This window comes from Haliotis asinina, chromosome 4 (genome assembly GCF_037392515.1).
Source record: "Haliotis asinina isolate JCU_RB_2024 chromosome 4, JCU_Hal_asi_v2, whole genome shotgun sequence".
NCBI classification, from domain to species: domain Eukaryota; kingdom Metazoa; phylum Mollusca; class Gastropoda; order Lepetellida; family Haliotidae; genus Haliotis; species Haliotis asinina.
The window spans coordinates 74724965-74752287 of NC_090283.1; the positions used below are offsets into that span (position 1 = coordinate 74724965).

Sequence of the window (27323 nt, forward strand, 5' to 3'; positions counted from 1 at the left end):
TGTATTTTAAATAGGTAAACTTTTTTCTGGGACTAAACGTCAGTCTAGTTCCTCTGATGTCAGCGTATTCCAGGTGGTAGGGATATCTGACAGGGTTACCTGATGACAAATAGCAGAGACAGAGGGAACATTGGTATGTAGTGATAGAGGTGTCAGTATTTCTTCACTTGCAAACGATTCACTCCTGTGTAATGATAGACTGTTTCTCCTTGTCCTCGCCAGATGGCGTTGTTCTTGTCGATCCGGAGTACCTGAAGGACAGGAAAGTGTTTGCGCATGTTCTGGCAGCGTTCCGCTATGGACGAGAGGACCTCGATGTTCTGGGACTCACGTTCCGGAAGGACCTGTACCTGTCCTCCCTACAGGTGTATCCTCCCCTCAAGGAGCACCAGAAGCCCCTGACTCGCCTTCAGGAGAGACTCATCAAGAAGCTTGGCCCCAATGCATACCCCTTCTACTTTGAGGTGAGTACGTCTGCCATATTCCCTGAAGTGAATGCCCCATCCTCTTGAAAAATTCCCTAGGGAACTGCTTATCAAAATCATACGGGAATTGAACAAGTAATACAGTGGAAGCTGTCTAAACCAGCACTCATCAGGACTGAAGAAATAATGCATTTTAGACAATGTGGCAGATTGGAGAGCTGATGTTAAATATAAAAGCCACAAATGGGACTGAGATTAATGCCAGTGTTGAGAGCTTACCGAAATGGAGAGATGCGGGTTTGGACAGCTTCCACTGTAAATAGCATGAGCCACACGCACTACCATAATCACTCTAAACAGCATACCATTTAGCTTATTACAGCTGAAGTCAACCTCTGTAGTATAGATAAAGTATGTAGCCATGCACACACTACCGCAATCACCCTTAAAAGCTAACCATTTCATAAGAAAACTTACAAACGGTCTGCTTATTAAACAGTCTTTGTAGTGGGCACACCATGCACTTATGAAATTTACACAGGGGGAGCCTTTTAGAAGCATACAGAGAGACAAAACAGGAGAAATGCCTGAATATTGTTGCAGCTCAAGACAACAAAGACATCTCAAAGCTCAAAATGTGTTTGTTTTTCTTATCAGGCATCTTTAAATGCTTGGACCCTGCTAAAAGCATATTGTCATGTCAAAATGTAAAATACTGCTTCCTGTTCAAAGAGTTCTGATTTGGCATCGCTCAGTTAACTAAGTTTGTGTTCAGCGTTCATGTACTTTAGCCTGGAGCAGAGTCATAATTATCTCTTATAGCATCTCTACAATAAAATACTTTAGCTTGAGGGAAATCGGTGATTTGACTGGCGACATCATTGTAAAGATAACAGTCTAATCACACCTCTGGTAGAGATGGGACTATTATCATATATACAGTCCCAACCCAGAGTCTTCAGTTCTTCATCAGATGACTTGACATTTGCAGTGTCCTACATCTTGTGTTTCTACTGTAGACAAGATTGACATGATTAAGCCAATATTCTGAAGAGAAGGCCATTTTTTTGCATACAATCTAGTGACATTATCGACTTCCTGTCAAGATAAGCACCCACGCTTTTGTCATCCATTGCATCCTTTTAGATCTCTCTGAAATGCAATTCTGGTTACCACATGTTCATTTTGTCCCGAGAGATGTTAAAAAACTGAATCAGTGAAAGTTTCTTGTGTTTGCGGCAGCAGTAATCTCAGGAACATTCCTTTAGGGACTGTGAAAGCATGCTTGGTTTGGGGATTTTTAAAGTTTTATTCCCTAATATGATTTGAGGTTGTTCAGCAGCTGCTTTCTTCAGTGAAAATCACAAAAATGTATTTTGCTACAGCACTTTGAACTATACGGATTCTGAGGCAACACAGATCCAGAGAGCCTTCTGTTTATCTTCCTGTAGGGTTCTTGGACAAAATAGATACCAAACACCTTCTGCTTATCTTCCTGAACCTCAGATATATCGTCTGTGTATAGCAACATCTTCACCACACCACCACTTCCGCACACACCACCATTGACATGTAGTCGGTGGACTCTTGGTCATCTTCGCCAGCGAAGGACTAACTTGGCATCATACACATCAAGACTGTTATAACTTATACCTGATATGTATCACCAGTGTATATCAACATACATTGAGATATGTCATCCAAAACTGTGTTCTGCAGGAGATATTGCTTGTGTGAGATCATATGATATCTCGTTAGAGATATTGTTTTTCACAGATTTTGTACAATGCTAAGATGTTATGAAGTTGATGATGTCACAATGCTATGATGTCGCTGTACTGCAAGTCTGATGGTAGTACAGTGTTGAAAGATGTACAGTTTTCATTGAAAACTAATGAAGAATGATTTTTGATGATAAATAGAATCTCACCATCGTGTCTGATTATATCAGTTATATCAACACAAGTTGATAAAGTTACAAATATCTGAGACTTGCATGATAATCAGAAGACTCCTTGGTTAGACTCTCTCTATATCATCAGTGTATATTGTGTACATGTCAGCAGTGTTATACCTAAGATATATCGCTAGTGTATATCAACATACATGCCATCAGCATTACACCTGAGATATATCACCTGTGTATATCAACATACGTTGATATAATGGCCATCAGTGTATATCAACATGCATTGAGATATGTTGCACGTCAACGTACGTGTCAGCAGTGCATTACAACTGAGATATATCATCAGTGTATATCATCATATATGTCTTTGTATTCTTATCCTATTTGATTAGACTCAAGGATAATGAGGTTTGGGTGTAGAAGTGAATGATATGCTTCCCTATGCTATCTCATTAACAGAAGGAACAGATATTTTAACAAGCGGGTTTCAGAGTTCCTCTGTATTCTTCTAACTTCACAAGAATTGATTCTTTCTCCAACTTTCTTGCTTAATCAGATTACCTGCAGGAAGGGAATTCCTCTTGTTCTTTAATGTCATTTATTGATCAACCAGATTGTGCGAGTATTGACCCTGAGAACGGCCACTTTAGTACACTATTCTGTTCCCTCCATTACAGTTTTCATTGTGGAGAAGAAATTTGATCAGAAATCTGATCAGAAATAAGAGAAATGGAATGAAATTTGTAATATCGGTACATTGATTTTTTATGGTGGAAATAGTTTTTTATTTTAGACACAAATTTTTATTTTTTGTGCAGCACATCATGATTTAGTCCCTGACCGTGTGTGACTTGGTGTGGTGTGGCCACGTCACACTGGTATACTGTAAATTAATTCTTGCCAATATGCAGGTTTTATGTGTGAATGTTTCACAACAAATGATGGCCTCTATTGTTGATGAAGGAATACAATTAGGTACTCGGTTGTAGAATTTAGATGAATCGTTTTATGGGCCCCCTCCAAGGACCCATTCCATGGCATGGGAGTGTTATCACCATTGGAGGTTGTTGTTTAAGTAGTTGTCCTGCAGTCATGTTACTGATTCTCTGTAGCTCTCTCTCTCTCTCTCTCTCCCTCTCTGTCTTTTGCTCTTTCTCTCTTATAATCTCTCTCTTCTTTCTTTCTTTTCTCACTTTCTTTCTCCTTTTTCTTCTTTCTTTCTCTCTATTTCCTCTTTTCCTCTTTTTCTCTTCTCTGTTTCTGTCTCTCTCCTCCCTCTCTCTCTCTCTCTCTCTCTTTACAATGTCAATAAGTAACAGCTCTGAACCATCGTAATTTCTTCTGAGATTTAATGTCATTTCTGTAGACATGCTGAAAAAGATGACATTCTGAAATAATATTGTGTGAGTTCAAGCTGTCTTTGTGTTGGGAGTTGGTCTTCCTGCACAACTGTTTTCACTGGCACAGTGGTGATACAGATGTACTTTCTTCCAGAAATTGAAAGTTTTAAGTTTAAGGATGAATTTGAAGGAAAGTTTCTTGTCTGCTTCCTTTCAAATATTCCGTAAAATGTTTCAAATATCCTTGATGTGTAGTGAGGAATCTATTTTTGGAGAACTGACATTTCCATCAAAACAACTGCAGAGGTAATGGTGTACTGACAAGGTCTGGAAGCGTCTGAATATTTTATTCCACTAATAGATCACATTCATGGTGCTGCTAGTTTCAACTTTTCACACAGCCTGATACAGTGTGGCAAGGACTCTCATCTCAGTTAAAGGACAATCATTCATACTTATGTCCTTGACAGAGACATGGAGGAGAGAGGGTACATTGCAACACTTTTCCCTGTCTCACCCATTTTGTTCTGGAGAGGTAGAGGGTCGTCAGTTTTGTACACATATACTGGGATGGGCCAGCATCTTTGTGCTTGAAAGTATTTAAAAATTATGCTCAGATATGGGAGAGGGCGTACATAACAACCAGGCAGTCATTCACATTGTGCTTGTTTCTCTATTAAAATCATCATCTTTAACCCCTCGCCATAAATCAGTAACGGAAAGGACATGGAAATATAAATAAAGGAGTAAGAAATATTTTGAATAACATCATTTTTAGGAAGTGTTTCATTCAATATTATTTACGAAAAATACATACTTCATTCTCTTCTCCAGTGCATGATAAATAATATGTCTTTCATCTTGCACACTGATGATATATCTATGGTGGATTCCACAAAGATATTGTTCAACTTGCTGCACACAATTCAAATCATTCCATATGTTGATTCTGAAATGGTTCACAAAGTCTTTGCTTTAAGAACATTTATGAATATTTATGACTTTTTTCATGAATAAGGTATGAAAGGGATTTTATGTAAGACATATGTCATGATCTATAGTCAGTTTGTATACAGGAGATCAGTTTCCTCCAAGATCAGGAATCAGGGTTGTGCATACTTTGAATTACAAGTTCCAGATGCATGGAAAAATAACTTTGATTTTCACAATAATATCTCTTTGAGCACAAAAGATGTATTTGAGTTAAATCTTTTAAATAATTACATCAGCTACAACAACTTCACAGACTGTTTATGTATTCTTCAACAATCAACAAAGTTAAGGGGCGGTGGGGTAGCCCAGATGTTAAAGCATATGCTCGTCATTTTCCTGTTCCTCACATGCAGGGATGAGAATTTTCTGCGAATCTGCAGAATTCTGTGTATTTGATGGCACTGGTGTCGTTCATGATATATATGTTATATTGTTTCAATTAACATGACGCCAAAGAGGCCGAGCCCACATTCCTCTTTTTTCACTCATACCCATTCTCATCCCTACACATGGGTATAATGTGTGAAGCGCATTGCTGGTGTACCCATCAGGATATGGTTGGAATATTACTAGAAGCAGCATAAAACCTCACTCACTCACTCACTCACCTACTCACTCACTCACTCAGGTTAGTGCTTTGGGCTAATGGAGCATGGATTGATTTCTTTGAGGATAAGCAGTTTAAATCCCACTGAATCATGTTTAATTTTATTTATCACTGTTGTCAATGAGCAAATATGTGTACATGGCAATCCATATTTCATTGTGTACATTCAGATTGGTTTTCAGAAAACTACAGCATCAAAGATTTGTTTCAAGGTCAAATAACAATTACTGAAAATGTTTTGGTTTCATCAACACTTGAAAAAGGTTTATTCCTTACGTCTCTGTGTTTGACAGCAGTCCAGCATCTTGTGTATGGTTTTAGAAGCACCTTTGTCCTTTTATGACAGATTCATTACTTTTTACAGGTTTGCAAACCGTTTTTTTTTCTTTAGAAAAAAAAGCCTACTTGCCAGAGGGCAAGTGACTTTTAAAAAGTAACTTGACCTGACTAATTTTCTACTTGCCCTGATTTTTATGACATAATCATGATGATGTAATTATGAAAGAATAAATCAACAAGGTATTTGATGTTAATGATTAACAAACTATTTATTGAGAAGTGATAAATAGCAAAGAATGATAATTCAACTTTATTATCATTGTGAAATCTAACAGCTACATTTTGAGCAGATATGAAATGAAATCCAAGTATATTTGCGGTTTGATACCGTAAGCCAAAATTATCTAGTAGCCCAGGGAAAAGTAAGATACCATTATTGCCCTAAATGAAACCGACTTGACCAGGGCATCAGGCACTCCAATTTTTTAACCCCTGTTTTATTCATGTTTTTAACAGTGTTTACACAATACATAAAGGAAATGATTTGATAACCATTGTGGCATCAACTTGTAGTGGCTTTGTCAAATACATTTTAACTGGTGACTACTTAAGTAGGCGATCTCTAGGGCCATTATTTTGAATGCTGTCTTAGCACTAAGATAGTTGTAAGTTAATGTTAATGTGCACTTATGACTGTCTTAGTGCTAAGATATCTTCGAAAATCTAGGCCCTGGGCCATGGGATTACTTTGGTGTCTAGTAGGGGCAGTAGTTTTATAGTTAAAGTGATCGCCTATCATATGGAAGGCAGGGGATTGATTAAAGGTCACATGCAACGTAATACACAACTTTGCAGATTCTGATACCTTTCGGTATGCACTTACCAAAACTAGTCATCAAAAATGCCCATTTAACCTATAAAGTTGAACAAAAACGCAATGCAAAAAGCCCACAAAATCGGAGTTCACTAATTTCCCCCTGCGCTGGGGGAAAAAGTGGTTTCAACAGCTGTGCTGCGCTGTGCTCATAACGCATGCGCAGTGAATAGGTTCGAGGAGCTTGAAACAGTATGCACACCTGGAGTATGAGGTTGTGAGCAGTAGTCTTATCTTGGTTGTGTACACAAACAAGTAAATAATCTACTCATACAGCCACCCGCTGTGACTGGGTTCGGTCTCCCGAGGGCTTCGTCCAAAATATTGCACTTTTGATTCGCGATTGTATGCTTATAATTTTGTTTGTTTGTTTTTTAACAAGCAGCAATGTATATTAAATGTCATGAATAAGTGATAATTGTGTTTTAATTATGTTTGATTTTTTGGTTGCATGTGACCTTTAAGAAAAATGGGTACAGTGTGTGAAACTTCTTTCCTGGTGCCCCATGTTTTTATATTGCTGGCATGTTGCTAATAATGTCATAAAACCTAACTCACTCAGTGTCTATTTTGTCAAATCGTAACTTTCTGTTCCAGCTGCCGCCAAATGCTCCAGCCTCCGTCACACTTCAGCCCGCACCAGGGGATACTGGGAAGGTTTGTACTCAACTTTTGCTTCCTGTCGTTCAGACATCCCAGATTGCAGTAGAAACGATTGGTTTCTTGTTTTAACACAATTTTGTTATCAGTCTGAGGAAATTGGAATTGTTTTTCTCATTTTTTCAGAATTTAAGCGATGTAATTTCCTGAAACAAACATATTGATCATATCGTCCATCCTTATCTGTAAAATCACTGAAATTGTGGAGGGTTATTCGACAGGTTGTGTTTTCAGTATCAGAATTCTGCATGTGCTGACACTACTGACCTCTGACTCCAAACCGTGAGAGAAAATGTAAAAGAAACAGACATCTGTATATTAAAGAAACATTCGTGACATTTCACTTCCTGGAATGTACTGCATTATTCATCGTATTCAGTTGAAAATGAGGGTCTGGCAGACAGTGACTTTTAGCACATTTTTCAGGAATAACATTAAAAGACGAGATTACCCTTGTTACTGCATCTATGAATGTTGTTACCAATTTTTATCTCCATGGTTTCGTAGTCTTAGCATGTTTTCATAAACTTTCCTGTCACCTCAGGTGAAGGTAAAAACAAAGCCTTTAAATTTGATAATTCTTTGTGATGATTTTTTTCTTCATATTTTTTAGTGATGATATCTTTTCAGATGGCATGTTTATATTACTTGTCTCTGCTGTTTATGACTTTGTGTCTCCACCATTCTTTCATGTCAACCAGTTTGGCTGGTGTTTCAGTCACAGTCAGATGTTCCCAAGGCGTTTTGCTAGTGAATTTTCAAGTCATTTACAAACCAGTAATGTTTGTTCATGACAGTCACGACAATCATTAACCAATTATGTTTCTCCAAGACAGTGATTTGCAGAAAGAACAAACAGGTCATTTACTAACCAATCAGATTTCTCCTAGACACGGACTGCAGAATTAACAGTCAGATCATTTGTTAACAAATCAGATTGCTGCAAGACATTGACGACGGAATTAACAGTCACATCATTCATTAACCAATCAGATTTCTCTAGGGCAGTGAACGCAGAATAACAGTCAAGTCATTCACTAACCAATTATATTTCTCCAAGATAATGACTGCGGAATTAACAGTCACTAACCAATCAGAATTTACCAAGAGAGTGACTGCAGAACTAATAGTCAAGTTATTCACTAACCACTCAGATTTCTCCCTCACAGCAGGAGCCTGAAGAGAAAGGTGTTAAGAAACCAGAGGTATATACATGTAGTGACCCCAAGTAATCTAAAATATCCCCTTATAATCACTGCTTGTGCGACCTATCTGCCATGATATATTTCATTTGACCAACAGATATCAAGTATAGATCCAAACCTATCCCAGCTGTACACTATATACGCCCTTCACAGTCTGCTGCCAGTAAATGATTGCTTATATGAATTTGGCATTCTTAGCTATTGAAATGCAAATTATGTTTCAGGAATATTGAACATGTAATAGAGTTATTGTATTACTAGAAATGAATATGCACCAAAGGCCCGTATTTGTACATGTTTAATGTTTGCTATCAATTATGTTTTTACTTAGCTTGGCCAGTGCTGCACACTACTTACACAGCTGTTACAAGCAGTTCCTTTGCTGGTATAAGAGTCTGGGGTTTTGGGGATCAAATCTCTCCCCAGGTTTCTGTGACCTGTTGGGATCAGTTGACCTGTAGTCCATATCTGTGTACTTTATGTCCGCTGTGCCAGGATCAGGTGACTGGGTTTGATTCCAATTCGGTTCAGCGATCTGGTTTAGTCAGATCCCTTGCTTGAAGATGTGCTCCATCACTCACGTCTGCTCCAAACTGTGAAAAAGTAAAGCTAAACATCACTCACCACGTCACTGTTTATGAACCTACACCTAAACAGCACTTGTCAACATATACTGCTCAACTTTTGAAAGGGATAACCAGATATTCTGCTTAAACATACATTAAAGGGTATGGGTGTAATGGAAATGTAGAAAGATACCTATCAAAAGTTGAGAAGTGTATAACTGTTTTCACAACCCCAGACCCAGTTTCAATTTCCCACTGGGGGACAATGTGTGAAGATCATTTCTGGTGCCCCTTCCATGATATTGCTTTAATATTTCTTAAAGTGACATAAAATTAAACTCACTCACTCTTTTGGATTTCAACTGTCTGTGAAGGTCAGAGTTAGAATACTGATCTTAAGTAATGCATGCTTGTCGTAAGGGGCGACGAACGGGATCAGATGTTCAGGCTTGCTTAGCTGACAAATGTCATTGCTTCCCAATTAGGCAAATCGATGCTCATGTTATTAATCACTGCATTGTCTTGTCCAGACTCGAATATTTACAGACCGCTGCCATATAGCTGGAATAGTGCTGAGTGTTGCGTAAAACTAAACTCACTCACTTACTTCATTTTCAGCTGAGGAACAAAGGTTCTTTTGAGGAACATAAGTATACTAAACTATGGTACTATCAAACTGAAAGTGACCACTAGCTTTAGTTTGTTTTAACCATAATTCCATGTTGTCTATGGTCAGTATATTTAGCTATCTCTTGGTTCACACAATTAAGAAAAGTCTGGGGAGGGATTTTTTTTTTAATTTATATGAGCTTTTGTTATAATATTAAGAGGTGGTTTTGTCACTTGATTGTCTGGTCTAGCTTTATTAACAGGTTGTTATATGGCTAGAATTTTCATGAGAACAAAACTATGGAAAATTTCCACAGTAATATGTCAGAAACGGAAATGGAAAGCTGAATGATGTTTGTCTTGTCACATGATCATACACCAATATGTCATATGTCATGTATTACTCACTGGATACTGATCTCATATCGCACACCATAAGGATCCTGTTTTGGGCTACATGTATTGATGTTATGATATACCATGAGGCAGTACTTTGTTTTAACTGTGTAGAAGAGTGTTTCAGAGGGTCAAGTAGTGCACAAAGTGTGGTAGTGTATGTGAGCTTGTTTACTGTTTACAGTCATGTTGAAACCATGAGATAATTGACATTTCTGATGGCAGGTTATATGTGATAACTCGGTGATATATGATAGCTTATCAAAGACTCCAGAACATACACACACACACACAGAGAGAGAGACACAGAGAGAGAGCGAGCATCAGTAAGTGATAAGGCCCTGGCTCTGCTAGTGTCACTATATTATTATTGTTGTTACACTAGACATTTGTATAGCACCGATGTCCAATTCGCCAGTTCAACTGCTCAAGGTCACTGTCTTTGGATGTCCATTACAACAGCACATCATATTTTCAATCTCATCTCCCTGGGGAGCATACAACTCTTGCAACCTACTAGGCTCACCAAGTTAATGTGGCTTTCCCATCCTTACAAGGTACCCATTGACAGCAGGTGGACTGGGACACATGACCACGGTAGTTTGTTTCTGGGACATAACAGTAAAATGATGAAGCTGTGATGGTTAAAGATTGCTGTGCCTGTGTGTAAACCACAGTAACTACATTGTTCAGCTGGTTGATGGGACTGCAGCCAGTCGATGGGGGTTTATTATGTCACGGGGTACTGGGGTAGCCTAGTGGTTAAAGTGTTTGCTTGTCACAGGAAGGCTCAGGTTCAATTCCCCTCATGGGTAAAAAGTGTGAAGCCCGTTTCTAGTGTCCCCCATTGTGATATTGCTGGAATATTGCTAATAGCAGCAAAACACTAGACCGGAAATGGGCTTTATACATTGTAGCCATGTCGGAAATTGAACCTTGGTCTTGGGCATGATGGGCAAACACTTTAACCTCTTAGTTACAACATCACCCCAATAGAAGCCTGAATCTTATGTACATAATCTCTCTGTTGAAGTGGTAAGTTCAGAAGAACATTTTGTCATCTGATTGATGCGTATCATTAGGAACATCCAAAGCCGTTCTCTGAAATGTTCTGATTCTTCCAAATAACTTCATATATTGATAAGACAAGTAGATGTGATGCGTGTTGTATTACCAATATACATTTGCATGAGATACACAGGTGATGTCAGTTGAACAGATGAGTCCACTAATAATGTTTATATGATACGAGTCTTATTTATTGTTGTTGGGAGATATACAGGTGACTCCAGGTATAATTTATATGATATTAGTCATATTACTGGTAAGAGATGTATGAGATGTGTCATGAGTGATGGTACAAGGATATCAGATGTATGACCAGTGATGGTACTTAGACGATATTAGTCATATTATTGTGGTATTAGGTGATATCAGTCATATTTCCATGGTCCTCAGGTGATATCAGACATAATACCATGGTCCTCAAGTGATATCAGTCATATTACCATGGCACTCAGGTGATATCAGTCATAGTACCATGGTATTTAGATGATGCCTTATATTACATGGTATTCCAGTGATGTGTCATATTACCATGGTACTCAGATGAAATCACTCGTATTTCTCTGTTTCAGCCATGTGGTGTGGACTACGAGATGAAAACATTTGTAGCAGATTCAATCGAGGAGAAGCCTCACAAGAGGTGAGTGTACACTATGCACACGATAAAGTCATGACTGTAGAAGCACAAGAAGATCAAAGGTGAGGTCTCAATGATGAAAGCTCACACCAGATTCACACAAACCGTTATCTTAAGTGATTGTCAGACACTACCCAGAGGGCAATGTCAGATCATGCTCATTACATCAACCACCATTTTCACTCTCTACTGACTTGATTATTTAGAGGCTGCTGTGATATGAACTGAATATTCCCAAGACAAAGTATTTATTTGTTTGTGTGGAATTTTCTGGCAGCATTTCTGATAAAACAATAGCAACATTAGACGAATATCCTGGAAAGAAGAAAGCCTTTTCATCAGGACATTTTGTATGTATTTTGTTTGGTCTGTTTCATCAGTTCTATGCTGGTCTTGGCAGTATTCCAGCTTTAAGGCAGAAGACTAAATTAAGTAAAGTCAGTACTAAATAATCCAAACAGTATTATCATCCTTCTACAGATATCCATATGACATGTCAACCAATGACAGGATATCACATTTCTGTAGATCAATACTCATGATGTCATCACTGGATATTCTGGTCCAGACTCAATTATTTTACAAATGGCTGACATACAGCTGGAAAAATGCTGAATGTGGCTTTAAACAACAGACAGAAACATGTCATCCAATCGAGCCCCAAGTTCCTCAGTTCAGTTGAAAATTTCATGCAAGAGCTTGACACTTCTACCTGAAATAATACACCTACACATATTTTCAAAAAGATGATCATGATAACAATCTTCTTCCTTGTTGCAGTGGAGATTTCTAAGCAATATATTCATCTGTATGTCGAAATTATGTTTTTTCCATCTCCAAAATGGGATTAAAATATCAGGTTCAGAGCTGTAATGTCAGACTAAAGTCAATAATTACCATACAGAGAAGAGTCAGCGTGGAAAGAGTACCGAGGAATATCCTGTCAAACTGCAATTATGGTGTGCTAAATTTGACTCTTGATTGTGTTGTCATCTAGGGCCATGGGAGGTATTAGGGCTAAGGTCAGGCTGACCGTTTGGTCTATTCAGGTTATTGATTAGGCTGGGGCCTACGTGTTTCCCACCGGCACCCTCTAGGCTTGTTGTGTGCTGTTCACTGGCATTGAGGGACAGGCATATAATGCAAGCAAAGAGACGCTTTGAGAGAACATTTATGGAAAATTTTGAAAAAACGTTCAGGCCGAGGGTGTAGAAATGGCTAGTGGTTTAGAGATCTGTGTTTGTGTGGAAAATTTAACATATTTGTGTCTGGGTGTGCCTTGGGTGTGGGGGCCTATTCTGACTTAGAGAAGCTGTGGGGACACAAACCTTGGGTGTGGGGGCCTATTCTGACTTAGAGAAGCTGTGGGGAGACAAACCTTGGGTGTGGGGGCCTATTCTGCCCTAGAAGAGCTATTGGAAAACAAACCTTGGGTATGGGGACCTACTCTGACTTAGAGAAGCTGTGGGGAGACAAACTTTGGGTGTGGGGGCCTGTTCTGCCCTAGAAGAGCTATTGGAAAACAAACCTTGGGTATGGGGACCTACTCTGACTTAGAGAAGCTGTGGGGAGACAAACTTTGGGTGTTGGGGCCTGTTCTGACTTAGAGAATCTATGGGGACACAAACCTTGGGTGTGGGGGCCTATTCTGCCCTAGAAGAGCTATTGGAAAACAAACCTTGGGTATGGGGACCTACTCTGACTTAGAGAAGCTGTGGGGAGACAAACTTTGGGTGTGGGGGCCTGTTCTGACTTAGAGAATCTATGGGGACACAAACCTTGGGTGTGGGGGCCTATTCTGCCCTAGAAGAGCTATTGGAAAACAAACCTTGGGTATGGGGACCTACTCTGACTTAGAGAAGCTGTGGGGAGACAAACCTTGGGTGTGGGGACGTATTCTGACCTAGAAACTCATTTGGGGGACAAGCATGAGATACCAAGACTTATCCAAGACCAAAGAGTGCTGTGAGGGGACAAGCATTTGGTTCTGGGACCTATCTTGACCTTGGAACATGAGGCAAAGATACATTTGAGACACTTCGCTTTTATCTGACCTAGAAATGCTATGGGGAGATAAGCCCATGCTGACCCATAACCTCCATTGCCAAGTGAAATTGATATTCCTGGATCCCCTCAGGACTAGTAAAATCCCCAGAACAGTGATCACAGCTGTGATAAGTTTCTGATCATAATTTGATTTATTGCAGGTATTAGGAAACGACATATATTTCATATTGTAAAGTTGACGTACCAGTATGGCTCGTACCAGTATGGGTCATTGGTAAATAATACAGAGTTACCACCTGTTCTGTATCCAGACACCAAGATCGCAGTCAGGCAGATATAAACCTGTATATCATTCCTATTCGGTAGTCAGAAGGACATGTTTATAAGGTTGATTTCAAAGAGCTTCATGCTAATTAGGTTGCTGTCAGATCGGGGAATTGGCAAAAACCTTCAGTGCCTCGTAAATTGCAATAAAATTGGCTGATGGTCTTTGAGACATATATGTTTTTGTTTGCAATTTATACATTTTAAAAATACTACGATCAGCTATTGAAATATGTTGGAAAAAACGTCATGAAACAGCTGGAATATTGCTGATTGTGTCCTTAAACAACAAACCAAACAACCTGTTGAAAAAACATTAGCTGTGATGTTTATTTGATGTCAGGCCTGGAACTCCGCTGTACTTAGTTGATGTCTGTATGCAACACATGCAATTGGCCCTTTGCTATAAGTCTTGATTAACCCATTTTCACAGCTCACATTATTGTCTGTATGGCATTTTGTGATGACTTCAGTTGGCATGTTTCCAAGTCCAGACTTCATGGAACTTATTGTGAGTCATTAATGGGTTTAAAAACAGACTGAAAGCAAATAGCAGCAAACTTATGGATTTGATATGATATGTTATCATTAATAAATGTCACAAGTTATTTTAGAACTTTATCAGCTAATCAAGACATCTTTTTAAGCCAGAACATAAAATAAAGAAGTTTGGCTAGCACAATGGTTGCAGTGTTTGTTCGTCTCACCAAAGTTCTGGGTTTGATTCCTCAGAGAAGAACCTAATTTTGGTCCCGTTGCCATGAAGTCTGAATATTTCTGAAAGAGTTGTAAGGACTTACTCCCTTTCTCATTTAATAAAAATATTATAAAGACTGCGACATTTTTGTTTCCAGGAACTCTGTTCGTTTAGCTATCCGCAAGTTAACGTATGCTCCTGAGGAGCCAGCGCCGCAGCCAAATGCCGAGGCTGTCAAAGACTTCATGATGAGTCCAGGGAACATTAGACTAGAAGCATCGCTGGACAAAGAGGTGGGTGAAACAGTTGTCCCCTGGATAACACATAATCACCTACACTGCTAGTTGTCAGACTTCCATTTTGGGTAAAGCAGTGGTGTCTGTGTGGGTTAGATGGCTGACTTTGTGTGCTGGTGTTTACGCGACTGAGCGTCACTCTGAAAGTGGCTGTTCAAATCCCAGATAGTGAAAGCGCTAGAATTGGTCCTTTACTGAGAAAGTGTAATCCCAAATATAAGATATTACAAAAACGTCGTGAAGCAGTACACGTGGAGGCCATGTTGATATCACACACAAGGTGTTTTTCCTGTACCTGATTCATTGTATTTCCATATCTCTATTCTGTGTGTTATTGGATGATTCAAAAAATGAAGGTCCAGGTTAGAATATTGACCTTCAGTAACCCATGTTTGTCATAAGAGGCAACTGACAGGATCGGGTGGTCAGGCTCGCTGACTTGGTGGACTCATGTCATCACTTCCCAGTTACACAGATTGATGCTCATGCTTTTGATCACTGGATCATCTGGTCCAATCTTCATTATTTACAGACTGCTGCCATATATCTGGAATATTGCTGAATGCATGCACTCACCCACTCACTTACTTATTTGCTGATTTGTTGATGGTTTATATATTTTATTTCAGAAATATTACCATGGAGAGGGACTAGCGATCAATGTTTTGGTGGACAATAACACAAGTAAAACTGTCAAGAAAATCAAAATTTCAGGTAAAGATACTCTGAGTGCAGTTTATTATTACTAAAAATTAATCCTATATTTGATAATAAACTTGGTAATCTCAGTGATGTAGGCCTCTATACCATAATCAATATAATTAGTGCCCCTTCCTTAGGGGAAAGGAAATATGAGCACCTGGGGATATAGAAATAGAAGTTGACAGTGGTATTCCATTTACTGTGAAGAGTTGTTTCCCTTTATCGTTTCTGGAGTCTGTGATTACTGGTTCAAATCTCAGCCCTGTAGGTTATGTTTCTGGGTTGTTTTACATAAGCATCAGAAACATCTATCCTGTCCATCTTTATCATAAACACCAGGGCACTTTAACTAGTTGTTCCAAGTAATGTATCAGTATGATATGCTTGTTATGTTGATTATGGTAAAACCTGCATCAACCTGGTAGCTAATTTCATACCACCTTGTAATATCTCACAATTACAATTACAATTTATTTAAATGCTAAAAAAGATTTCACGTAATTTTTTATGTACCTTAGTGGCAAAACTGAGAAAGTTGATCATGTGTATTTTGTGACTTTGTTTGATAAGACCAGGAATGTGTTAGTATGTTGTCTTTTGAAGTTGATGCCACATTTCCATAAGTCATTGCTTATATGCTACTGGCTGATGGGCAGTGTCAGGCAATTTAAGACAATTACTGGTACTTCAAAGTATCAGAATTTGTTTGACCCTTCCATCAGTACTTGACATATGATTGGTTCTTAGCAGCAGTGCCTGAAATATGATTGGCTCTTCCCGCAGTATCTGAAATATGATTGTTTCCTTTCTAAAGTATCTGAAATGAGATTGCCCCCCACCCCCACCCCGTGTATTATCTGATAAATGATTAGTCCGTCAATCCATGTCTGAAATATGATTTGTCCTTTCCTGCAGTATCTTGAATATCATTGGTCCTTCCAGCTTTACATAAACACGATTAGTCCTACCCGCTGTATCTGAAATATGACTGGTGCTTTACAGTGTTCATGATATCTGATTGGTTCTTCTGTTAGTGATTCAATTAATGAGCCTGGTTCTCCATGAGACCAATGAACAGACACATGTGATCGCAGATGAGGACGTGCTGTAAGTTGTCCATCTCAAAACAACACAATGTATGACACATTCTCTTCACAATGCAATTCTGTTTCCAACTTAAATATATATATACTGGACAAAAATAGTTAGGGATATATGTAAGTTTTGAAATCATTAATAGTGATACCTGTATTTATTGACACACTGATAAGATATCAGTCATAAAAATAACAATATCACTAACTTATTTTGTCCAGTATATACATAAAATTCAACTTTTAAAACACCTTCAGACCCTGATGCAATGCATTTATATATATAATATTCAATATTTAGTTATAAACTCACATTTAAATTGTTTCATCAGTTTTCAAAAATTGTTGAAGTCAAACAGAATTGCATCATGGGACTATCACCGAGTATATTTGAATGTCACAGAGGTATTCAGTGTCTAGCAGCGATCTGTGTGTTAACTGTCTATATCTCGTGTTGCTGTCCAACAGTCTGGTCAATCTGGACGAACAACTGTTGAAGCCATATAGGAAATGGCAGTTAATGCATGTTGGAACATTGTTATCATATATCCATATTCACTGTTGTATATCAGCTGTAGCACTACAGGTGGTATAATATATGTATCATGCATGTCACACTGCTGTGTGCTACAGGTTGCCAGGCAACAGTACCTGCTGAAATTATGTAATTAAATTGATTGTTACTGTTGTTGGTATAACCTCTGATATTTCGTGAGACGGAGTTGATGAATTTCAGTTGTTTTAATATGAATGAGACATGCAAATCCACTGTCTCTGTTGCTACAGCTTCAGAAACTCGATTTAAAGATATACTGAGTGAAACAAATAAAGGATCACTGGAAAATTCAAGCATTACTTCATTATTTTCCAGTTTTCATCACCAGCTTTGTATAGTGCTGTGATGAAAACTGGAAAATAGTAAAGGAACACTTGTTATTTGCTTATGTGTTTCTCTCAGTATATTTCATCAGAAAGAACACCTGTGGGCGATCCAGGTAAAACCCTTGCTTGTCGCATGAGGTGACAAGATCAGTGGGGTTGGTTCGTCAATAATATACTATTTTTTATAAAGTAGAGGTTAATGGATTAACAAGATTAATAAAATGCAAACAATGAAGCCAAGGTTGAAACAGATGATGAAGAGAAATTAAGGGAAGATACAACAATTTCTTCCATTTGTGTTGGAAATGTTTCATTTGTGTGGATATCTATTACTTTTTCTCTTATGCATTGACATTAGTCGGTGATATGCTTGCGAAATGGAGTATCCCCTAGTTTTCTTTAGCATAATAATGCTCATTATGTCAGTCATTGGATTGCCAAGACCAGACTGCCATCTCATAGATGAAATATTGCTGAGGTCATCCACAAGACTGTGTTCTGTGAGGTTGAGTATATTTATAATGGATGCAACAGGAGAGTTTGTGTGTTGTTCTGATGTTGGTGTGTGCAAGACTAATCTAGATGCCGTGGTTCTGCACGATGTCAAGCATCAATAACCCAACTACATTCAGGATACAATAATATGTTTGATTTGACTCAAATGAGTTGTTTAATCAAACTGCAGTTCGCTCTATCAAAACAAACTGTACAAATTAAGAAATGATGTCTCATTGTATGTTTCAGCTTTAATGTCATTCAGTATATGAGTACGGCTAGATAATGATTCATGTGGCAGTAGTGACTTAGGTCAGTGTTATGGTTGCTTTTACTGTTTATTGTAAACCCCCAAGGGAGATGAGAATATAGACACACTGATACAAAACCCTTTACATTAGTTGTAGACTTGGAATATCCCATGTCATGGCCAGGGGTCACAGTCTGTTGTAAAAGTAGCTGTAGTTTACCTCTCAGACCTTTTGCAAGAATATCAACCAGTACATCACCTGAGGACATCACAACAACATATACACCAGACTGCAGTCTTTTCTATTTGTCGGTTCAACTTTATAGAACAAATTACCCTTCTCCCTTCTATCAGTAGAGATTCAGTACTTTCAAATCCAGATTAAAATCTCATTTCTTCTTGACCTGCATCTTCTTAAGACTGGATATTTGCAAGATATAAATGCATAGTAGTAGTAGTAGCAGCAGGTGGCTGATAGTAGGTGCAGTAACAGCAGTAGTAGTAGTAGTAGCAGCAGTAGTAGTAGCAGCAGATGGCAAGTAGTAGCTGCAGCAGAGGCAGTAGCAGTGACAGTAGTAGCAGCAGATGGCAAGTAGTAGCTGCAGCAGAGACAGTAGCAGTGACAGTAGTAGCAGCAGGTGGCAAGTAGTAGCTGCAGCAGAGACAGTAGCAGTGACAGTAGTAGCAGCAGGTGGCAAGTAGTAGCTGCAGCAGAGGCAGTAGCAGTGACAGTAGTAGCAGCAGGTGGCAAGTAGTAGCTGCAGCAGAGACAGTAGCAGTGACAGTAGTAGCAGCAGGTGGCAAGTAGTAGCTGCAGCAGAGACAGTAGCAGTGACAGTAGTGGCAGCAGATGGCAAGTAGTAGCTGCAGCAGAGGCAGTAGCAGTGACAGTAGTAGCAGCAGATGGCAAGTAGTAACTGCAGCAGAGGCAGTAGCAGTGACAGTAGTAGCAGCAGATGGCAAGTAGTAGCTGCAGCAGAGGCAGTAGCAGTGACAGTAGTAGCAGCAGATGGCAAGTAGTAGCTGCAGCAGAGACAGTAGCAGTGACAGTAGTAGCAGCAGGTGGCAAGTAGTAGCTGCAGCAGAGACAGTAGCAGTGACAGTAGTAGCAGCAGATGGGAAGTAGTAACTGCAGCAGAGGCAGTAGCAGTGACAGTAGTAGCAGCAGGTGGCAAGTAGTAGCTGCAGCAGAGACAGTAGCAGTGACAGTAGTAGCAGCAGGTGGCAAGTAGTAGCTGCAGCAGAGACAGTAGCAGTGACAGTAGTAGCAGCAGGTGGCAAGTAGTAGCTGCAGCAGAGGCAGTAGCAGTGACAGTAGTAGCAGCAGATGGCAAGTAGTAGCTGCAGCAGAGGCAGTAGCAGTGACAGTAGTAGCAGCAGATGGCAAGTAGTAGCTGCAGCAGAGGCAGTAGCAGTGACAGTAGTAGCAGCAGGTGGCAAGTAGTAGCTGCAGCAGAGACAGTAGCAGTGACAGTAGTGGCAGCAGTGGTAGTAGTTGTAGTTACAGTAGAAGAAACAATTGTAGTAATAGTAGCAGCAGCAGTAGCCTAGCATTAGTAATATGTGCAGTAGTGAGTGAGTGAGTTTAGGTTTAAGGCACATTCAGCAATAAGCCAGGTATATGGCAGCAGTTTGTAAATAATGGTATCCAGTCCAGACAATCCAGTGATCAATAGCATTAGCATCAATCACATGTACTAGTAGTAATAGTACCTGTAACATAGCCTGATATAGTAGTGTCAGTAGGATTAGAACAAATATTATTTGTTATTCATGTGATTATCCAGTGCTATGACTGTTGGTTATGTACCAACTCATAACAAGGTGTGAAATATGAGCGTAGTCACTGTACAAAAATAGCATGATGCCATTCACTGATACTGGTTAGTGGTGGGCCATGCTGACGCAGAGTCTGACTAACTCTGGTTACAGAGGATGTAACACGAGGAATGATTATGATGACTGAAACGAGATAAGACTAGGAGTTGGCGTAAAACAACACTGCATGTGACATACCACACACATTGGTCATATGATCACATTGATTAAGGAGTTACAAGGTTGCTTCGAGATGGTGTTTCACTGTTTCACTGTTTCACAATCAGTTTCTCTGACAAACTTTAATCTTTATGTCCATGTTAGAATATTTATAGAACAACTAGGGTGGTTCATTGATTATCTCCCCTGAGTGGATACAGGGTTTGGTTCCACATCTTGCCTATTTCGTGGGTTTCAGTACTATCAACTCACAGTCAGTACTATCTCATTATCAGTAGTATCTCAGTGTCAGTACTATCACCTCAGTGTCAGTACTATCACCTCAGTGTCAGTACTATCACCTCAGTGTCAGTACTATCACCTCAGTGTCAGTACTATCACCTCAGTGTCAGTACTATCACCTCAGTGTCAGTACTATCCCAGTATCAGTATTATTTTATTATCAGCACTATCAACTCAGTGTCAGAACTGTCAACTCACTATCAGCCCATCAATGCCAGTGTATCTCAGTATCAATACAATCTCTGTATAAGTACTATCAAAACAATATTAGTACTATCTCTGCATCAGTACTATTTCAGTATCAGTATTATCTCATTATCAGTACTAGCAACTCACTATTAGTACTATCTTGGTATCAATACATCTGAGTATCAGTACTATCTCTGTGTCAGTACTATAAATTCAGCATCAGTACTATTTGAGTGTCAGTTCTATATCAATATCAATATTATCTTAGTATACTATCAACTCAGTATCAGTACAACTCAGTCAGTACTATTTCAATATCAGTACTATCTTAGTATCAGTACAACTTAGTATTAGTACTATTTCAAAGTCAGTACTATGTTAGCATCAGCACTATCAACTCAGTATCAGTACAACTCAGTCAGTACTATTTCAATATCAGTACTATCTTAGTATCAGTACAACTTAGTATTAGTACTATTTCAAAGTCAGTACTATGTTAGCATCAATACAACTCAGTACTATTTCAATATCAGTACTATCTTAGTATCAGTACAACTTAGTATTAGTACTATTTCAAAGTCAGTACTATGTTAGCGTCAGCACTATCAACTCAGTATCAGTACTATCTTAGTATCATTGCTATTTCAGTACTACTACAATCCATGCCAGTATGATAATACACACAGCGACTATTATCATTTGGTGTCTGGTGAGGCACTGTTTGTGTGAATTTGATCCATGTCAGACTACGGCGGTTCTCCCTATGGAGTAATCCTGTGTATACAAGAATGAAGTCTGTGACCTTTTATATGCCATGGACAAATCAATACGTTGATCTGCATGGTCAATTCCAGACATGCAAGTCAAATAGCACCCTGCAGGCTTACAAATGAAACATTTCCCCCTGGAAGACAATGGGACCTGCGTGAACTTTCAGCCCTACGCTGCCACTTCAGCAGACTTGGCCTCAAGCATCTGACATTGAAGCACAAACTGATTTTACTGTCGATATCCTTCAGAAACCCAGTATATCGGCACCAGGGAATAATTCAGCTCAAATGCTCCGTTTGATTGCACATATGGGTAGTGTGTAAAGCCTATTTCTAGTGTCCTCCACCTTGATGTTACTGGAATGTTGCTCAAAGCAGCGTCAAACCGTGCTCACTTACTTACCTCAAATATCTGCAATAAAGGATTCCACGGCAGAGAAAGGCAAAACTGTGTTGAAATATATGATTGTATCATAAAATACGTGGTAATACCAAATGCTCCCAAATTTTGATCTATCAATGACACCCACATTTCCTGTGTTTAAGAAAGTAGCAAAAAGAAGGGTTAGAGGTCCTCACTCAGATTCTAAGGCATCACATATAAATGTTGACAAACAGTGAGTTTGTACAATCATGAAAAAGTTGGGAATTTGCGTTAAAAAACCTGCAAAATGTATTTTTACCTTAAAAAGCCTGGGAAAAGACTTGAATTTTGAGTTGTGGCTTGACGTGAAGATTTTGTCTGCTAACCCATTCAACACTGTAGGTCGGTTTTCTGACCAAGACGTCACTAGTCCCAAGACACCATAGGCTGGTACACCAGCCATGCAGAAGTCAGTCAAAATGCTATACAATTTTAGGAACCTAACTAATGTTAGCCGAGAGCCAGGGTGTTTGGGTATAGGTTATTCATGAGCATCTTGCTTCGTAGTATCTATTAACCACCTTTCTAAAGTGATATATTTAGCAATTCACAGGGACACTTTCTAATCAAACAGACTATATCAGTGCTCAGAAATTGTGTTTGTTCTTATTTTCAGTAGGTTTACTTATAAAATTGCTTGTCTTATTGACCTTAATTTTGCCCAGAAAAGCCTTGAAAATTTTTTATGAAAAAGACTTAATTTAGGTCTTGAAATTCTGTACAAACCCTGAACGAGTCATCTTTAGAGAAGTCTTCTGAAAGTCTACGAAAACGTTTTCTGGAATGAGCTTGTTTTAGTCAATGTACATTTTAAGTCCATTTCACCACCATCAGTGTACAATCTGTTCACATCTACAACCATAGCTTCAGAGAATTGTCATGTTATTTAAGAGTCCGGACTAAAACCTTTTTCTCTTCACAAATTACGTTGACATGGACATTTGATAGGTGTTATCAATCACAGGAGATGATGAGTCCACGTAATGACAAGCATAAGTCAGAAGGTCAATGATCAGATAGGAAGAAAACATGATGAATCGGTCCTTGGAGCTTTCCGAAACTCTCTGCTGCTCGACACAGATAATGCAGGCAATTTGTCACTCGGATCTGATTAGACTGTTCTTTCTCCAGTGGACATGTGGGGAACTGCAAGTTCAAAATAAGACAACAGTCTCAAAACTTTTGCAAACTAAGCATTAAAGGTCCAGGTTTAAATTGATCTGTATCCAAACCTACACGTTTTAAGATGCATCCAGTATGGAATTAGTAGGTCCAAACTGTAATGGACTAAATCTTCTTGATCCCAAGGACAAGGTTGTCACCTGGTGCAACAGTTCCAAACTGTAAGTGGCTAAGCATTCTTGGCCATGAGGACAAGGTTGTCACCTGGTGCAACAGTTCCAAACTGTAAGAGGCTAAGCATTCTTGGCCATGAGGACAAGGTTGTCACCTGGTACAACAGTTCCAAACTGTAAGAGGCTAAGCATTCTTGGCCATGAGGACAAGGTTGTCACCTGGTGCAACAGTTCCAAACTGTAAGAGGCTAAGCATTCTTGGCCATGAGGACAAGGTTGTCACCTGGTACAACAGTTCCAAACTGTAAGAGGCTAAGCATTCTTGGCCATGAGGACAAGGTTGTCACCTGGTGCAACAGTTCCTAACTGGAAGAAGCTAAGCATTCTTGGCCATGAGGACAAGGTTGTCACCTGGTACAACAGTTCCAAACTGTAAGAGGCTAAGCATTCTTGGCCATGAGGACAAGGTTGTCACCTGGTGCAACAGTTCCTAACTGGAAGAGGCTAAGCATTCTTGGCCATGAGGACAAGGTTGTCACCTGGTGCAACAGTTCCTAACTGGAAGAAGCTAAGCATTCTTGGCCATGAGGACAAGGTTGTCACCTGGTGCAACTGTTCCAAACTGTAAGAGGCTAAGCATTCTTGGCCATGAGGACAAGGTTGTCACCTGGTGCAACAGTTCCAAACTGTAAGAGACTAAATCTTTATGACTAAAGGGAAGTGGTTGTCCTCTAGTGTCAGAGGCTAGGTTTTGATTCCCAACATTGGACTCAATTGTGTCTGATTCTGTCATCATTAGCTGAATTAATGAGGACATAACAGCAAGAGTTACTGTCTCATAAAATATGAATAATGATTTCCTGATTACTAGTTTGCAAACAAGACTTGCTTGCATGCAAAATGATAAGTCAGTGTGTAGTAAAAACATGTACTAATTTTTCTTTTTCTCATTGTTTTTTCTTGGCTAATACTTAACGTGGATGTGTACTATGTTGGGTGTAGTCAGTCATTTTAATTATTTGGCTGGGAGCTTCCACATTTTGCAGAAGGTGGCATTTCAGAAGGACCCTTGATGCTGCTGTGTATCCAATGCATTGTCACTGTGTTTGTTTTTTTTCACCTGTCTCATGTCTCATATAAATCTATGTGTTATATGTTCATTTGTTGATGTTTTGTTTGCACATGCAGTGCGGCAGTTTGCAGATATCTGTCTCTTCTCAACTGCACAGTACAAATGCACCGTTGCTGAGCTGGAGAGCGAGTGAGTAACTTATTAGTTTATGGGATGTTTGTGTTGGATACAGCTGAGGGGTACAGGTGTTGTATACATGGTCCAGATGTGTGATATAGGTGTGATATAGTGGCTACAGATGTGGGTTATAGGTTTGGGATAAAGGTACAGATGGGTGTGGGTTACAGAGTACCAATATGGGTACAAGGTACAGATGTGGAATACAGGATACAGATGTGGGATATTGGTGTGGAATTCAGGGTACCTGTGTGGGATACTGATATGAAATGTTAATGAATATTATTAAGATGTGTAATAAAGATACATGAATGTGGAATAAAGGCTACAGACGTGGCATGTGGGTGTATTATAGAGGATATTATACAGGTGTGGGATACATGGTACAGATGTGAGATATGTAGACAGTGCGAACAAGACACAGGTACTGTATGACAAGACATTTTCCGAAGGTACTCATTGCCTGTCTGATGCTCAGCACTAAGGGAACAAAACAAGGACTAGTTAGTTAGCTCAGAGATAAAGTAGTGTGTGTGAGTGGGGTATCCTGAAGCCACCTATGACGCTGCTCTGATACCTAGATGGGTACAATGCATGATACCCATCTTCCTGCAGTAATATGGCAGACACTACACTTGCTAGAATTGTATGTTACTCAATCAAAGAAGGCATACCCGATGCTACATTCATCCGTCACTACGATGCAGTAAATGTTGTATTGCATGCTTCCATGATCTCACTAGCAGCACAAATCAATTATGACATTCATCATTAACTTGTAAAGATAGAATTTTAATATTGTAAATTCTGTAAGACACTGGCTTTGATGTAAGCAACACACAGAGTTAAGATCATTACGCCATTGTGAAGTCACTGGGATGAATTATCTTGAATATATCACAAGCGTGTCTTTGATGTTTGAGTTGTGTGCAGTTTTACCATCAAGTAATTTTCGTTATGATGTAACCAGTAATTCGTATTCTCTCTCAGGCCATTTTAGTGAGGGAAAAAAAATTTACACTGCACCATCAAGGCAATTATTGCAATACATATGATATGCTGCGATAGGAATATGTCACACTAGTCATGCGCAGTGTTGATTAATTATTCCCAACATTTTCTACCACAGTGTAACAGATACAGTTAAACAGATACAGTTACATGCCTTGTACATACTACTTTCATGCAAAACTAGTCTTCATTTCTTGAAAATGCAAATGTTGGCAATCTGTAATCTTGTCTTTAGGAGTAAAGGAAAATATCTAATCTAATGTTTTTGGACATGATATGATATATGTAATGAGTAGCTATGATTCTAAGAGAACTTGTAAATGTTTCTACTTAAAGATATTTTTCATTTAAAACTATATATAAATTTGATACAAAGTAATATATATTTTTCTAAATGTCATACATATTTTTCTTATTATTTTTGTCTTTTAATCATTCAGTTGACAATATATTAGAACAAAGACACTATGTGTTAAATTGTTCAAAATAATTGACTGCATGTAGATTCTTTTCATTTTGGGTTCTGGGCATAGATTTTGAAAACTCCCTTAGCACTAAGATAGTCACAAGTTAATGTTAATGTATGGCACTTACAACTATCTTAGTGCTTGAGAGCTGTGTACATCTAGGCCCAGGAACTGGCTGGCTATAATGACGACCTAATGAATGGGTGCATTGTGTGTCATCGTACCCTGCATGGATCGTTGCTCACTGTATCAATCGCTAGACTACCTACAGCCTGCTTTCATACAGCTGGAATATTGCAGAGTTCGGGATAAACTAAGAAAACATGTAAATTTTATGGTGTACATTTGACCTTCCATATATATTTTTATTCATTATTGTTGATTGCACAGAAAGTCAGTTCCTCGAATCCTCATCACTTCATTAAAACATGATACTTGTTGTTTCCCTGCTTTGCACTCATCATGTGATTCCCTACATCTTAGTGTTGTACATCATCATAAATAGGCACTTTCCCCTGTGTTGTAATTCCAGAGAGGGTTTCCCCATTCAGCCTAGCCAAACAGGCTTCTGCAAGGTGTATCACTTAACTCCTTTACTATCAAACAACCGAGACAAGCGCGGCCTGGCCTTGGACGGCAAGTTAAAGCATGAGGATACCAACCTGGCTTCTTCTACAATGTAAGTATTCCTTGTCAGTCCCTTCGCTTACAGGCTGATAGAATGAATCTCCTGAGAAGATCAAGGACTCCTTTCACAAAGCAATCTTTACCAAGGTTAACCTTAATTCCCATTCTTTAACGTTACAAAAGTTCCATGGTGACTTACGATCACCGTAGAGCTTGGTGAAAGGAGGTCCGGCTTAGAACTGATCTTCAGCAACCAATGCTTGTCGACCAGTAAGTCGACATAAGTCATCATATCTTATATTAACTGCGTTGATGCTGTATGTGTTGATCACAGAATTGTCCAATCTAAACTCAAATATTTACAGCGAGTGAGTTTGGTTTTATGTCCCTTTTAGCAATACTGCAGCAATACCATAGCATGGAACACCAGCAGTGGGTATCACATACTGCACCCATGGCCATTACTCACTAAAAACATCATTGCTCTCAAAATTCTTAAATTCTTTGAAAGTTTGTACAGACACACTACACAACTCAAAAAAGTTCAAGAACATGATAAATAATCTACAATAGTAAACAGAACAAAGTGTTATTTTTCTCAGTGGTGTATAACGCAACAGGAAGGAATGAAAGTCAAACCTAAATGAAAGCTGACTACTCCCCAAATCATGGTGTTGTTTTGTTGAAAAAACGTTCAAA

The 27323-nt window shown here is 39.0% G+C and overlaps 1 protein-coding gene across 11 annotated transcripts in view; it reads left to right on the forward strand.

Annotated features, from left to right (window-relative positions):
* The window catches only part of LOC137281882 (arrestin red cell-like), an 85662-nt gene that overhangs the window by 49770 nt on the left and 8569 nt on the right, over positions 1-27323 (forward strand). For 2 of the 11 annotated variants that reach the window (XM_067813558.1, XM_067813563.1), the window contains exons 4-11: positions 223-464; positions 7025-7084; positions 8257-8292; positions 11501-11568; positions 14751-14886; positions 15519-15603; positions 24459-24531; positions 26521-26676. In XM_067813558.1, coding sequence (XP_067669659.1) covers positions 223-464; positions 7025-7084; positions 8257-8292; positions 11501-11568; positions 14751-14886; positions 15519-15603; positions 24459-24531; positions 26521-26676 — 856 coding nt within the window. The remainder of the gene's footprint in view (positions 1-222; positions 465-7024; positions 7085-8256; positions 8293-11500; positions 11569-14750; positions 14887-15518; positions 15604-24458; positions 24532-26520; positions 26677-27323) is intronic. The other 9 variants (XM_067813560.1, XM_067813565.1, XM_067813559.1 and 6 more) reach the window with 5 other exon arrangements.